Source organism: Melospiza georgiana, chromosome 3, assembly GCF_028018845.1.
Source record: "Melospiza georgiana isolate bMelGeo1 chromosome 3, bMelGeo1.pri, whole genome shotgun sequence".
In the NCBI taxonomy this organism is placed as follows: Eukaryota; Metazoa; Chordata; class Aves; order Passeriformes; family Passerellidae; genus Melospiza; species Melospiza georgiana.
In genome coordinates this window covers 71,633,131-71,647,375 of record NC_080432.1, presented here as the reverse complement: position 1 = coordinate 71,647,375, position 14,245 = coordinate 71,633,131, and the positions used below count along the sequence as shown (strand labels likewise).

At 42.9% G+C, this 14,245-nt stretch overlaps 1 protein-coding gene and 3 non-coding genes across 5 annotated transcripts; all 4 read left to right on the top strand.

Annotated features, from left to right (window-relative positions):
• The first annotated feature begins 6,163 nt into the window (after positions 1-6,163).
• Positions 6,164-10,106, top strand: RPS12 (ribosomal protein S12). 2 transcript variants are annotated; one of them, XM_058019789.1, is made up of 6 exons: positions 6,179-6,218; positions 6,358-6,409; positions 6,826-6,942; positions 8,618-8,720; positions 9,175-9,276; positions 10,017-10,106. In XM_058019789.1, the coding sequence occupies exons 2-6, from the start codon at positions 6,396-6,398 to the stop codon at positions 10,077-10,079; spliced, it is 399 nt and encodes a 132-aa protein (XP_057875772.1). In that variant the 5' UTR covers positions 6,179-6,218; positions 6,358-6,395; the 3' UTR covers positions 10,080-10,106. The 2 variants fall into 2 exon arrangements, with proteins under 2 accessions (XP_057875773.1, XP_057875772.1); XM_058019790.1 differs by lacking the exon at positions 6,358-6,409 and having other exon boundaries at positions 6,164-6,218.
• Positions 7,649-7,723, top strand: LOC131082166 (small nucleolar RNA SNORD101). Its single transcript, XR_009114323.1, has one exon. It is a non-coding gene; the product is annotated as a small nucleolar RNA SNORD101 (small nucleolar RNA).
• Positions 9,025-9,111, top strand: LOC131082176 (small nucleolar RNA SNORD100). The gene has a single exon (XR_009114332.1). It is a non-coding gene; the product is annotated as a small nucleolar RNA SNORD100 (small nucleolar RNA).
• LOC131082175 (small nucleolar RNA SNORA33) lies at positions 9,538-9,672 on the top strand. Its single transcript, XR_009114331.1, has one exon. It is a non-coding gene; the product is annotated as a small nucleolar RNA SNORA33 (small nucleolar RNA).
• Positions 10,107-14,245: the final 4,139 nt, after the last annotated feature.

Below are 14,245 nucleotides of genomic sequence, written 5' to 3'. Positions count from 1 at the left end.
GGGGCATAAACACCTGGCCCGGGGCATGCACACCCGACCCGGGCATGCACACCTGGGCCGGGCATGCACACCTGGCCCGGGGCATGCACACCCGACCCGGGGCATGCACACCCGGCCCGGGGCATGCACACCTGGCCCACGGCAAGCACACCTGGCCCGCGGCAAACACACCTGGCCCACGGCAAGCACACCTGGCCCGGGGCACCCACGATACATTGCTAAGATTGGTAGACCGAGCAAGATCGCCGATTATTACACATCCTGGCATGTTGCAGGATTCGTTATACAAGGGCTTAACGACAGCGTTGGCGCAAGAATTGCTAGCTGTAAACTGGCCAGGAGTTAATTCAAGCTGGAGATGAGGAAGAGGTGGTAGAATCACTGCATTTGGCACAAGGTCCTATCCACAAGGTGAGAAAGTGAGGAAGGAGATGAGGTGTGAGGATAAGTTCCAAACATAGTAAGAGACAGTTGTTCACCTGTTACTTGGGAGAGGAAAACCAGTAATCACATCTTAAAAGAACTATTTTAACTATTTTAAGCTATCAGTATTCCATCTAGTCACCAGTTACAATATTAACATGCTTAGAAAGGACATTTCAGAACAAACTTTGCCATGTACCTAACTTTAGAATCTCACAGTCCACATGACAGAAAAAAGCAGAACTACTTTCTTACCACAAGATTAGAAAACTTAAAAGCTATTTAGCAGCCACAAAGAAAAGCAGCGACATGTTCCTTTGCTGGAACCTAGTCTGAGAATGTATTTTGTGTGGCATGTATTATGGCTGTTGAAAAGTCCCTAGGAATACCTTGAACTTTCCCTGTCTGCTTCCAGAAAAAGACATAACCATAAATCCTTTCCATAGATATTGCCTCTTCAGCAGCTTTACTCCCCTCCATGAAAAAAAAAAGAAAAGAAAGGAAAAAAAAAAAAAAAAAGGAAGAGCACTTGCAAGCCATGATGAGTTCACAAAAGCATAATAACAAAACATGATATATTCAAAGTATGGCACACAAGTAGAGTGAATAAGAGAGAATAAGAGAAACTTATAGAGAAAGAATAAAATTGTGGCAAGAGAATAAAGCATTCATTTTTGTGGCTGGAGATGCAGTCAGTTATCTTCAGGAGATGAAACAATTCTTACTCCAACTACTTGCTCTTTCGAGCCTAGACTCTTTAACTCCACAGCTTCCAACTATTTTCAAACCCCAATCATCCTTACATTACTGATTACACACGAGTAACCCAACAAAGCCTATAGAGTCAGTTTTCCACAAAGTCAGTGTGCACAGAAGGTTACAGTGTGAGAAGTAGCTGTGATACATGACTCCAATAGTGAAACATGGCTACAAAGGTCCTTGCTTATGCACTGCTCATTATTGCCAAAAGAAACTTGTTAATACAACATGTTGGTTAATTCCTCACATATTCTTAGTAAGCTTTCATTGTGGTTTAACACCAGCCAGCAACTCAGCCCACACAAACTCTCATTTACTCCCTCCCAGTGGAATCAGGCAAAGAATCAGAAGAGCAGAAGTTAGAAACCCTATGCATTGAGATAAAGACAGTTGAACTGGTGGAGGAAGAGCCATGCATGCAAGCAAAGCAAAACAAGGAATTTCTTCACCAGTTCCCATGGGCAGTCAGGTGTTCAGCAATCTCAAGGAAAGCAGGCTCCATCACAGGTAACCGTTACTTGGGAAGACAAATACCATCACTCCAAATGTTCCTTACTTTCTTCTTCTTTTCCGAGTTTTGCATATGGTGAGCATGACATCATACAGTATGGGATATCTCTGTGCTAGTTGGGGTCAGCTGTCCTGGCTGAATCCCCTCCCAGCTCCTTGTGTGCATCCCCTGCTTCCTCACTGTTGTAGTGGGCTGAGAAGCAGAAAAGGCCTTGGCTCTGTGCAAGCACTGCTCAGCAGAAACTAAAACATCCCAGCACTATCAACACTGTTTACAGCACAAATCCAAAACACAGCCCCATGCTAGCTACTCTGGTGACAAATAACACTACCCCAGCCAAAACCAGAAGAGCTACAAATACTTGCTAACCTTTGAACTAGGACCTGTTACCAACCTATTAAAACAGTTTATCAAGTCTAACAAATATGTATATATTTTTTCAAAGCATATAAGCCTTTCTTGCTTATGTCACATCTGCAACAACTTTAATGACATGTAGTTTTCCTTTCGGATCCCAAATTGGATGTAGAATTCAAGGTTTAGAGCACTAGTTCTCTATAAATACTAGTCATAGAGTCAAATTCATGGCTGATGTTCACAAGGTAAAAACATATGAAGGACAATTGCATTAAGAGTAGCTTCCTTCACAGATGTCCAGGATATTATGAAACGCTCAGCACATGTGGAACTACATATTCCTTATTATTGCTCTGTATAGTTGTGGAGATCTTAGAAAGACTTGCATTGCAATCAAGAAAGTCCTTAGTACATATTTACATGATATTAATATTTTTTTTGTCAGCAGCTGCACAATGCTGTTGGGAAATAGTTTAAAATTACTCTAATGTGACCACATGATAACCACATCCTTTTAGCATTTCATGCAAAATCTGTAGAAGGCAACAGAAACTAGCAAACTGTTTTGTTCAGTTATCATGATCAAGGCCTTAGTTAATTTCAAATTGGTATTGAAATACCATAGCTTGTCCTCTCTCTGAAACTCCAGAATGACTTCTTAATTTCTCCAAGTACTTGAAACTTGACACAGAGATCTCTTGCATGTGGGTGGCTGCTCTTTTCTACATCTGGAGAAATACACATTTCTCCCTCAGGGCTGGTGAGCAGAACTTCTGTGGATACAAAACAAGAAGGCTTCCAGCTTGATTTTCCATAGGTGTGAGAAATAATTTCTGTTTTGCAAGAAAAATGAGATAATTCTATCCTATGATATTTATTTATTGCACATGGCCATGTTTTGTATTTCTGGAGACAGATGTGAGATGAAAGTTCAGAACTGAAATTCACAATTTATTGTTCAGAGTTCAGCAGTGTCATGGACCTCTCTTGGGAGTCTGCAATACCTGATACTTTCATCTGCCTACGTGGCTGCCTCACCACACTGTGCCACTGTCTAAACTGCTAGTTACTCACTTGCTGAGTCTCTAGTTTACAATATGGCACTTAAACCATCCCTGTAGTCTGACATTTTGAAGAAGACAGGTTGTAGTTGCCAGGGTGGGTACAAGGGGAAGATAAATGTTACCAGAGCAAGAGACAAGGAGAGATAATGGGGAAAAGGAGCAGGAAGAGGATGGCTGAGACAAGAGTGAACCATTATAGTCTCACTGCAGTACTGCTCTTCTGAAAAAGTCCCCAGGTTCAGTTCCCATTTTGATCAGAGTGGAAAAAGAAAGGAAGGCTGCCAGCCTGGAAAGGGAGACAGTCAGGGAGTGTCAAGGAACTGAATGGCAAGTGCAAAGGGTAGTAGCTATAACCAGAGGCTTTTTAAATACATGCAGCAAGATGGTGAGTCCAAATGGATCACTCAGAACAGCAGGCTGGAGAGAATAAAAATTCTTGAATGCCATGTGACAGCAGCTCATCTTCTCCCCAAATCCGAGTTTATAGGCAGCACATTATGCTGTTTGTAATATAACTAAATTTTGAGAGGACCAAGTTCCTCTGCTGGGGCTGGCTGCTCAGTGAAGCTGAAGGTCAGCATCTGCACTGACAGCACCTCAGCCCTTTAGAACACTGCATCTGCCAGCTCCTCATTTTCTAGCACTCACATTACACCACTCACCCAGCCTCAAGTGCACTGGAAGTACTTCTAGCACAGGACTGCAGTCCTTGGTTTAAACAGTTCATTCCCCATGGCTGTGTGCCAGCATTTGAACTGCAGGGTGCTCAAGGGAAAATGCAGAGCTTAAGAAATTAGCTACTACTTCTAGGAATATAGAGAGAAAGGTGGAGCAGGTGGAGTAGTACCAACAGCTTGCAGAACACCCACATGAATGCTGAGCTCATGCTGTGCAATGAAGCAGACTTTCCAACAGGATCACATGCTTTCATTAGTTATTAGACAAAAATAACAGACTCCCACTAGGCTATACCAACATTTCCACACAGAGTTCAGTGCCAATGAAAACTTCCTCTCTACAAATATGTAACTTTTATCTCAACACAGCATTGCTTTCTTGCAACTGTTCTAGGAAAACTGCTTTTTAGTGGTAGGCTGCTAGAATATTAGACTATACTTTGACTGTTATTATCATTTTTGCTGTAATACAAAGCTTTCAGATGTGCATGCTTCCATCTCCTGGGCTGAATGTATATAGCACTTCCTGGAGATACTGATGTGTCATAGGCTGCATACAGACTTCTTATCCTTTCAAGACCTTTAGGGCAGATAATGGTATATTGTTCCACTCACTGCAAAAACGGCCCTGTAGACTAGGTGCCTTTGAGGCTTTTCAAGGGCACAAGTGATGGATGGATATAGGGAAAAACATTCTCCCCTGAAGAGGTGGGAAAAAAGCGAGCAGTATTATTTGTGTGTGCTGTGCTTGCATGCTTTCTGAGCAGTGCAAAGGAAATTACATGTTCCTACTTCTTGTGGAGGAAGAGCTCCTGTTTCACAGGAGCTGCTAAATTAGAATATCTATGTTGGGACTGTAGGGGTTGCAACACATAGGGGTATTGCAGCAGGAGTTGCAGTTCAGAGTTTCAAGCAATACATGGCAGCACTGGAGGAGCCAAATGCATCTCAGAGGCTGCCGTGTTAGCAGTGGGCAGGGTTGTTCCTACCCACTTTGTCCTTGGTAGCTCAGTTTGCAGGGAGAGGACAGCCCTCATACTGCGCTTCTCTCTCCATGACTTGCTCAGGGGTTGGCTTCTGCCCTTTATAGATCTCTGTTGTGTAAATGTAGGTGACTGTCTCAGAGTTGGCATGAGCTGTGTCTCACTGCTGGAGCCTGGAAGTGCTGCAGCCTCCAGCCAGCATTTCCCCAGGCAGGCTCTGAAAAGCTGTGCAGGCTGAGCTGGGCAGCTCCAAGACAACCGAGCAGGTTCCACTTTTCCTGTCTTCCTCTGCCCTGACCAGCTGCAGTGAATTGCTTTGTGCACAGTGTCCCTTCCCTAGCTGTATTTAGCCTACATCCTGCTGCTTGGCAACACCAGGAAGACCAAGGAAGAACATATTGTGGAAAGAGTGGCTAACAACGCTGGCGACAAATGTGTTTGATTGCACTAGCCACAAACCATGGCTATCAATATTTGTGACCTACTTTTATTTTATCACTATGGTCTTTTTACAAAGATAGTGACATGTAGAATACCAAACAGTCAAGTCATCCATCAGAAGCAGCTGGGATGGACAAAGCCCCGTGTCAGACTGACAGCACCCAAGTGAGGAACTAGTGTCAGTGCAGTGGCCGTGCTGCACTCGCCGTCAGCTGAACCACCTGTGCATGTGTGACAGGAACAGGGCTGAGCAGTCGCACTTATGAGGCTTCCAACCTACAGCTCAGCGCTGTGACCTGCTGGCAGAGAGGGGCATCAGGGTGTTTTCTCCATGTTCCCCATTTCTCGGCTGCCAGGGCAGAGGGACGGTGCCAGTGAGGCCAGCCAGCTTTGGCAGCACCGGGTGCCCGTCCTGCCCAGGGAAGCAGCCCAGGTGAGCCCGGCCCGGCTGCCACAGCTGGGGATCCCTCCGGAGGCTGCTCCTCCAGATCAAATGGATACTACCGGCACTTAGAAGTTATTTCTCTATTAAAAGAACAACGTTCCTTTTTATGGAACGTCTTGGGTGCTAAGTTTTCCTTCGGAGACCTAATTGGCACCGTTCCTTCCCTAAAGGAAAGTAGCAAACCGAGATTTTTGTGAGGCTTTATTTAATCTTCCTTGAGGAAGGGCCTCAGCTGTGACTGCTGGGGTCAGCCATTGGGAACAGCAGAGGTATCTCCCATAGAGTATTTGTTTGACAAAGCCACCTTGCAGTTGTTGCTTACAGCTATTCAGTTTCATCCTTTAATTTCTATTTCAAACCACTTCCCAGCTCTCAGTTTCAAACCGGCACAAATCTCCCGCTGCCGCGGACACGGAGCAGGCAGGCCCACAATCAGGCACCGCGGCGGGCAGCCCCAGCCCGCGCACGCGCACACCCAGGCCGGGGTCCTGTGGCGCTATAAGAGCACGCGGCGGGAGCGCCACCCCCTCTCTGTGCAGCGGCGCGCGGCGGTGCCGGGTGAGTGTCCGCGATGGCGCCGGGGCCCGGCCGGGCGGGATCCCCCCGGCCCTCGGGGCATCGCGGCGGGAGCGGGCCGGGCGGGGGCCCCGGGGCGGCCGGCGCCGCTCACCGGGGCGGCCTGTGTCTGTATTTGCAGTAGGAACCCAGGCGGGGACCGCACCCACCGAGAGCGCCATGGCCGAGGAAGGGTGAGCAGGGCCGGGGCCGTCGGGGGCGGCGGGCGGAGGGGCCGGGTCGCTCCGTGGCGCGTCCGGCTCGGGAGCTCTGGCTGTGCCGCGTGTGCAGGCCCCGGCGCGGTGCTGCTGCGTGCTTCCTGCAGGCCGGGAGACGGGCGCGGGTCCGCCTGGCAGGGCCGCTGTGCGCATGGCGTCCTCGCCTCCCCAAAGGAGCATGGAGGCAGCATGGCCCGGTGGCTCGCCAGGAGGATTTAGTGCCTTCGCTTCTTTCGAGTTCGTCCTTCGTCTCGTTTTCCTTTGGCGTAGTGCTTTAACTTGCTTTTTTTCTGTCCTTTTTTAATGGCCGGATGCTTGCAGGTGGACGGGAAGCTTTTGCTTATAGCTGAAAGTTGTTGGCACGCTGAGAACATTGTGTGTCTTTTCTTTAGCATTACTGCTGGAGGTGTAATGGATGTTAACACCGCTCTGCAAGAAGTGCTGAAGACCGCACTTATCCACGATGGCCTTGCTCGCGGTATCCGTGAAGCAGCCAAAGCCTTGGACAAGTAAGTGTGGTGTCACCAGTTTCTCTGCTGTGAATGGTAAAACTGGGTGAGACCTTGTGATGAGGAGTATTGAACACCTGCAGTGGCCATTTTGTTCAGGTGTTCAGTTTTAACTTACACAAGATTATAGCTTTCTGCCAGTAATTGTTGTCTTTTGGGGCCTTTAAGAGAAATGTTAAAATATAAAAGCTAAACTCAATAGTTAAAGAATAGCAGGATCTGGTGTATTAATTTCTGTAATTTTGTGGCCCCAGTGCCACCGAGTGTTCATACGGGTGTATGGGTTTTGTGGAGAAAATTTAATCGTGCCTGCTGTATATGGCTATAGAAATCTAGGTTTCAAGAACTTTATATTTTAAGAAGTAATAAAGTATTCTCAAAACTTTAGATTATTTTAATCGGGTTAATATATATTTCAGACTTTTCCTGGAAAAGTTCATTTCCTTTTTATGAAAAAGCCTTAAATTCATAGATTTCTTAAACTTTTTTTTGCTGTCTTTTTTTTGTATATTGCAGCAGTAAGTAAATTGTCAAGGTGCAATATCGAAACAATGTTGAACCTCTGTGCCAGATTATTGGGTAATCAGTTATGATATTTTCTAGGGCAAAATATATGTGTATCTCCAGGTATGCATACACACCTGTGTGTGTTTATTTGTAAATACTTGACTTGCAAGAAAAATCTGCTTAGATGTAAAGCTACAGTGTTTGGGTGATGACTTCTCAGTTAGTCGGATACCCCTTCACTCGTCCTGTGAGTGATAACTGCTGTCTGACAAACCTGTATGCAGAAACCTCTGGGACAAGGTACTAAACAAGGGCAGAGAAATACTGTGAGCTTAGGTAGCTCACAGCTGCTTTGTGTGAGCTCTCTGAGTTCAGCTCCTGCTTTATAAGCTGTGTTTTAGGGTGATGTGTGTGTGAGGCTTCTACACATTTGTGTGCAGTGGTTCTTGGAAACATTTCTGCCATTCTGGTGACACTCCTGATAAAGAAGGTCTTTTTAGGGAAAAGTGACCTTGTTTGCAGAGGTCACATGTCATTAGGTTAAGCATAGAAGACCTACTCAGCTCTCTCTGTTGTCAGGTATCCCTTTGGTATCTTAACATTGTACCACAGTATACAAAGATCCTAATTAGAATTGGGGCCCTGTCATTACAGCTTCTCTGAACGTAAGTAGAAAAGATTGTTCTGAAGAACTTAAAAACACTTTGGCGTGGAAATTCAAACTTTTAATAACTAAAATTCTAATGTTAAATTACTGTATTACTGTAATCTATGGTAAATATGAAAAAGTCACTTGTAACTTGGTTGTTTTGTAACAGTGACAGTTCTGTAGGGTACCTGGTGTTTATGCAGTCATCAGACTTTTTCCAATGGCTGAGAATTTATTTTTAGAAGTGGGATTTTTAGAAGCTTTCAAAGCAGGAATAGAATCTTAGGATAAAGCTAACAATATATGAATAGCCTGTAATGAATATATAAATAACATTAAAAGTGACAAACCACATCAAAAGTATATTTAGTATTTCAAAAGCTTATGGTTAAAGTTAAAGCATAGGAAGTGGTTCTCTAGAAATGCATGTGCTGAATGCAATTATTTTTGGTTTTGATTATCAAGAAATTTTAATTGGTGCCTGAATTAACATCTGTCTGTTCTCTTTTTTTTTTTTAGACGCCAAGCCCATCTCTGTGTTCTGGCTTCAAACTGTGATGAACCCACATATGTAAAGTTAGTTGAAGCGCTCTGTGCAGAACATCAGATCAACTTAATAAAGGTGCGTGGACTTGAGACAAAAGTTTGGAACAGTTATGCTGCTTGTTTCAGCGTGTAGAGAGCTGAACCTTTAGAACACTACTGTAATTCTGTGTATGGCTTGCCTAGGCAGAACTTAGCAGCAGGTAGTTGTAGTTCTGATTGCCATTTTTCCACAGTGCAGAGCCTGTGGGTGTAAATGGCAAGGGATGTGGATTGGTTATTTTGCACAGTTTAAGTGAGTTCTGGTGTCCTGTATAGTAAGTAAAATTGCTGCTGGGAGTGGAGGGCGGGAGGAGCATTCCTGTGGCTCCAGGGAGGCTCAAGCTGTACGATGATGATACTTTGGCTCCCTCTGCTGATTCCTGTGAGGAAAGCAGCCATCCGTTACCCAATGCTTCTGACAGTACAGCAGCTTCGGGGCTGAGCCGGCCGTGCTGGGCATGGCAAGCTCTAATGTGATGTGCTCTGCACAGGTTGATGACAACAAGAAGCTCGGCGAATGGGTGGGTCTCTGCAAGATCGACCGAGAAGGAAAACCTCGCAAAGTGGTGGGCTGCAGTTGTGTGGTTGTCAAAGTAAGATTGCTAATTATGTTTTATTTCCTCGCTTCTGAAAATAAGTAGTAAACTAAAGGTTGCTTTAGATAAGGAACTGTTTAAAACAGCTCCTAATTTTTTTTGTGAATAGAAGCTGCTTTCCTGTATCATAGGCCCTGTCATGTTTATTTACTCATGTACATTTTGTGAGTTAATAGTTGTGTCCTCAATGCCTACCTGCCAGTAATCATTAGAAGGAAAGGCCTACTTAAAAGATACGAAGTTTTGCTTTAGACAGAAAAGCCAGTTCAGTGTGTCTGCTCAACTTGAAAATGTTGTGCAGAGCTTATTTCACAATAATACTGGCAAAGTAAAGCCACAGTACGAGCCTTGAAGACTGTGTGGTCTCTGAGGTCCCAAGAGATGGCTACATCTTCACAATGAAGACTAGTGCCTTCTGCATGCATGTTCATAGTTATGTTACTTTTTCACGTGCTTTGAGTTTCTTTAAGCTGAGAAGATTTTGTTTGCATTCCTGTCAATGGGTGTCAATGTCAAATTTCATTCATTCATTTGCATGAAATACAGCTGTACTTTATTAGAATAGTCTTGTTAAAGAGCAGGGAGAAAACTGGCAAATTGCTTGAGCTTACTTGTATGGAATTTTGGGAATTTATTTTGAAAAAGTGTTGTAATCCCATTTTTCCTTATGAAAAACAGTTTGTGAAATTTAGAACGAGTCTGTCTTTATGTTAACAATATGTTGTTTTGTGTTACAGGACTATGGCAAGGAATCTCAGGCCAAAGATGTCATCGAGGAGTACTTCAAGTGCAAGAAATGAATGGCAAATAAATTTTGAACCAGTCTAGTGTATGTGTGATTAATGCTTTGGTGTCTGTGGAACAGTTCTTTCGAGTTGCAAAGGGTAGCATCAGAAGATGCAAAAAACTTTGCATTCATTGATGTGGTTCATTAGTATTTTAACTAAGTCAGTTTGCTAAAAAGATCTTGGGGATCCTGGCCACTATTCTTGGTTTTGGGTACTTTTGTTTTCTTTTCTACCCCAGGAGTTACTAGCTAGAACATGGCACAGATTCAAGTTGCAATAATGCAGATAGTTAAATACTGTCTTTGCTTAATGGTGCTTTGGTCTGTGTTTCTAGGATTCTGAGTAACTTAACTAAAGTATTACTGCCTCTGTGATAATAATTTGGGTCCTTCTGCTGAGACAAATGAGAAGAACAGCTTTAAGTGTTTACCAATTCTTCTGAGATGTTGCAGGATTTCTATAAATGCTTTTTTAATTCATCCAGGGAAGTTAATGGACACAATATGTGTTTTACTTGTTCCTCTGGCTCAAATTGTGGGTGATAGCATCTTCTAACTAGTATTGTCATGCACTCGTAGCTCTGATTCTCTAGTTCTCAGTAGGTAGGGTAGCCAAGTAATTAAATTCTCACTTGCTCACATTAGGTAGTGTTAAACTCCCAACTTCCCTAGTGTTTTGGATTCTGTAGTTGTTCAGAACTTGTGTTTTTGTCTGTTTTTTGGAAGCAAGGGATTCAGACTGGTGTAATTTGTTATCTTCCTGCAAGTTGTTACATGTGTCTTAAATTTTCTGCCAAGTAGCTCATAAGTGGAGTGAGTCATAAGGAATTGCTGGTTATGCTGATGTGTAAGATAAGAATGAATATTGGGGACTGAGCACCAATGGCTGAAGAGATGGGAATGTTTATCTGTTTTCAGGCTCTTCAACTTAGATTTTTTACTATGGTTTGTAACCCCTCTTGATACTCCTAGTTCTAAGTGTGAGAGCAAAGGCAGGCATCTTCTCCAGCTGGGCTCAGATGCATTTCTCTTACAGTTCTTTAGGCTCTTAAAGGGTCTTTTTGGTTTTGGCCCTGTCTACTACTTTGTAGTAGCTACATCTGGGTGACTTCGTTGTTAAGAAGGTTTCTATAGTAACATTTTCAGGTGTACTCAATAAGGTCACCTGGACAAACATGTGAGGTGTGTATCTTTCTGCTAAACTAATGCATGTTCTCAGAAGCCAGACCTTAAGGCACTTTAGTTTGTTCAAAAGAGGCTGGCAAATCTTGTGAAAGGTTGGGGCCAGTTAGGAAGCCAGTTATTGAACCTGGAGGAGGCTTGGGGGACGCCATGCCACTCTACAGCCATCAGAAAGGTTGTAATGAGGTGGCGGTCTCGTCTCTGAAGTAGCAAGTTACAGGTTAAGAGGAAATGTCCTGGCGAGGTGTTAGGAAATACAGTCAGGCATTGGAGAATGCCAGGGAAATGGTGGAATCAGCAGTCCTGGAGGCAGTTAAAAGACCTGTAGATGTGATGCTTAGGAAAGTGGTTTTGCCAGTGTTTGGTTTGCAGTTGGACTCAATGATTGCTTCCAACATAGTTTGTTCCATTATTCATATTTGTTGAGCCTGCAACCAAGTTGAGAAAAGTCCAGCTCACACAAACCATTTGGGTTTGCAAAATATTCATTTAACGTGTTTTAACTTTGTGTGAAAAAAATAATCAAAATGTTTTTTTGTGCTTGATTTATACCAGTGTAATGGCAACATTAACAGTAGCTGGAATATTGCATTTCCTTTTAATTGCTGTGAAGGGATTCAAGTAAGGGGAGCTGTAGTTTACAAGCAAATTTGTTAGGCAGTGTTTCTTTCACTGCAGTGGAATGATGCCTCAGTAAACATTTAGGAGTGTTATTTTTTTAGTGTTACCATACCTTTTTACATAGCAATGGATGTTAATACTAGGGAATTGCATAGTTTCATGCCAAGTTTTTTTTCCTTTGGAATAGCATCAACCCTTACTAAATTTTTTTTTAAAGAAGGATTTAGGTTGAAATTAAATTTTCTTATCAAAATGCTTATGTTTCAAATTAGGACTTTTCCAGGAAATTAGGCTTCATGAGTGACCTTGGAGCTTACGCAGAGTGAGCATTGGAGAACTGATTGTTTACTTCGTGCTTTTTATTTAAAATTATCCCTAGGGTTTGGTTTATTTTCAGAAATTTCCTGAGATTGAAATTCTACCCAAGGCTTTTGATTCACCTTGATATTTTGTAAAGGTTCATTTTATTTTTCCAAACTGGCTGAGGCAAAGAAGTGACTACTACTCCTTATACTGCATCACTTCGTAAATGCTTCTCTGAGGCCTCTGCTTTGTAGACTAGAGAGCCAATATCTTCATGCTTTCTTGATAAACTGAATGTACTGATGTACTGATTTTTATATGTCCTGCAGGATTTCAGATAAGATTTTGGAGGAGTAGGCTTTTTTTTTTTTCAGTAGGGATTCTACTTGAGGTTGCAGCCTCCCTGCCCAAAGGGGTACATTACTAGTCGCAAGAATGGGTATGGTTGGACAGCATTAAATATGGGAATGGAAAATTAAGACTTCAGAGTTAGGGTTCCCGGACTGACCCTGACTTTTCATCATGTTTAATGTCACTTCCATGTTTTCCTTTTCAAACTAGAATAAAACAGAATGGTTTGCTCAATGATGTATGTTTTGTAGCTTTAGATTGACAAAATCTTGAGAATTATTTTTTGTTTTCTGAACTGTAGTAGTGGGATTGGATGGGTTTTGTATGGAGGGGTAGGTGTTTACAGGCCTAAAATAAATTTCACCATGAAGTAGAAAGCTTATGAAGTCTGAAGAAATTCTGGGAAGTCATTTTGAAGGTATCAAGAACAGACTCCCAGAGAGCATTGGAGAACATCCTACATGATAATAAAAGTCTTGAAACCAGTTAAGCTAATTTTCTTTTAGAGCCACCTCTGTGGTCATCTGGACCACTACTGTTTTCTGTCTGTGTGTTTTGCTGTAGGTCACAAAAGCTCGAGTATCTGCACAGCAGCACCACCACATTTGCACAGTTCCTGCTTTGCTGGAGTCATGGGCCTGACTGCAGCTCCTGTGGGAGAATTGTTTATACCTGACCTCTGTTTCCCATGACAGTACATATTTCACTGTTGCAGTCCCTTGGAGTTTGGGACAGTGGTACAGCTACTCTGCTGCTTCTGGGTAAAAGGGACTGTGTGTGCTTCTGATGTGTGAGCATGAGAGCTCACTTGAAGATAATTTTGGTTTAGGACAGTTTATTCACAATGTGCTGGTGTGCTTTGCAGTAGCACAAGTGTTGGGGCATCAGGGCTTGTCAGCAGCAAATCTGCTGCACAAGCACTTTTGTGGGCTTCAGCCATTAATTTGGAGAGCATTGTTTACTTTGCCTGCTTTGCCAAGAGAAAATATGTTCTTGTCTTATTTAATGCATTAAGTACTTTATGAAGGGTGAGAATTAATCCCACATATAGAAAAAATATATTTCATAATATGCCACAAAATATCCTTTAAAAAATTAAGCCCCAATATTTTCTGTTTAATAACATTTCTGGCTAAGAATTGCCTCTGTCTGATTTTGTTCCTTGTTTGCTGTGAAAGAGCTGTTAGCCAGTGTTCCTCAGGTGTCTGTGTTCCTGAGTCTGGTGCAAGCATTGTCCCTGAAACCTGCTCCCTTTTCTTTAGACTTCACAAATGTCTCTCATCCAAGGATGTGAAGGAATTCGGAACATTTATCTATTTGTCAGCCTTGAAGATCCCTTTGAGATGATATGTTTGGAATGTGAAACCTTAGTAATATTTGTAATTTATGTTAGACTGTTGCCTGGAAAATAGAACAGTGTTCCCTAACATTAGAGTGATAGCATAAAAGCAAACCTTTACTTGAAAGCTTTCAAGTACACAATATGGCAAAAACTGAACATGGCACAGTAATTCTATAATTTTTATAAGGTTAATTGATTAGTATACCTATCACATATTGTCCAATTAAAATGTTGGTTGGTTAGGTAATAATTCCCAGCGTACTGTCCCACTGGATGCAGCCCAGGACTTCTTTGCCCCAATTTTGTTATCTCTAGTCCAGATTCTGGTTGTATAACAGAACATCTTTGCAGTTGATTCTCTTCTTGGAATAAGACTTAAG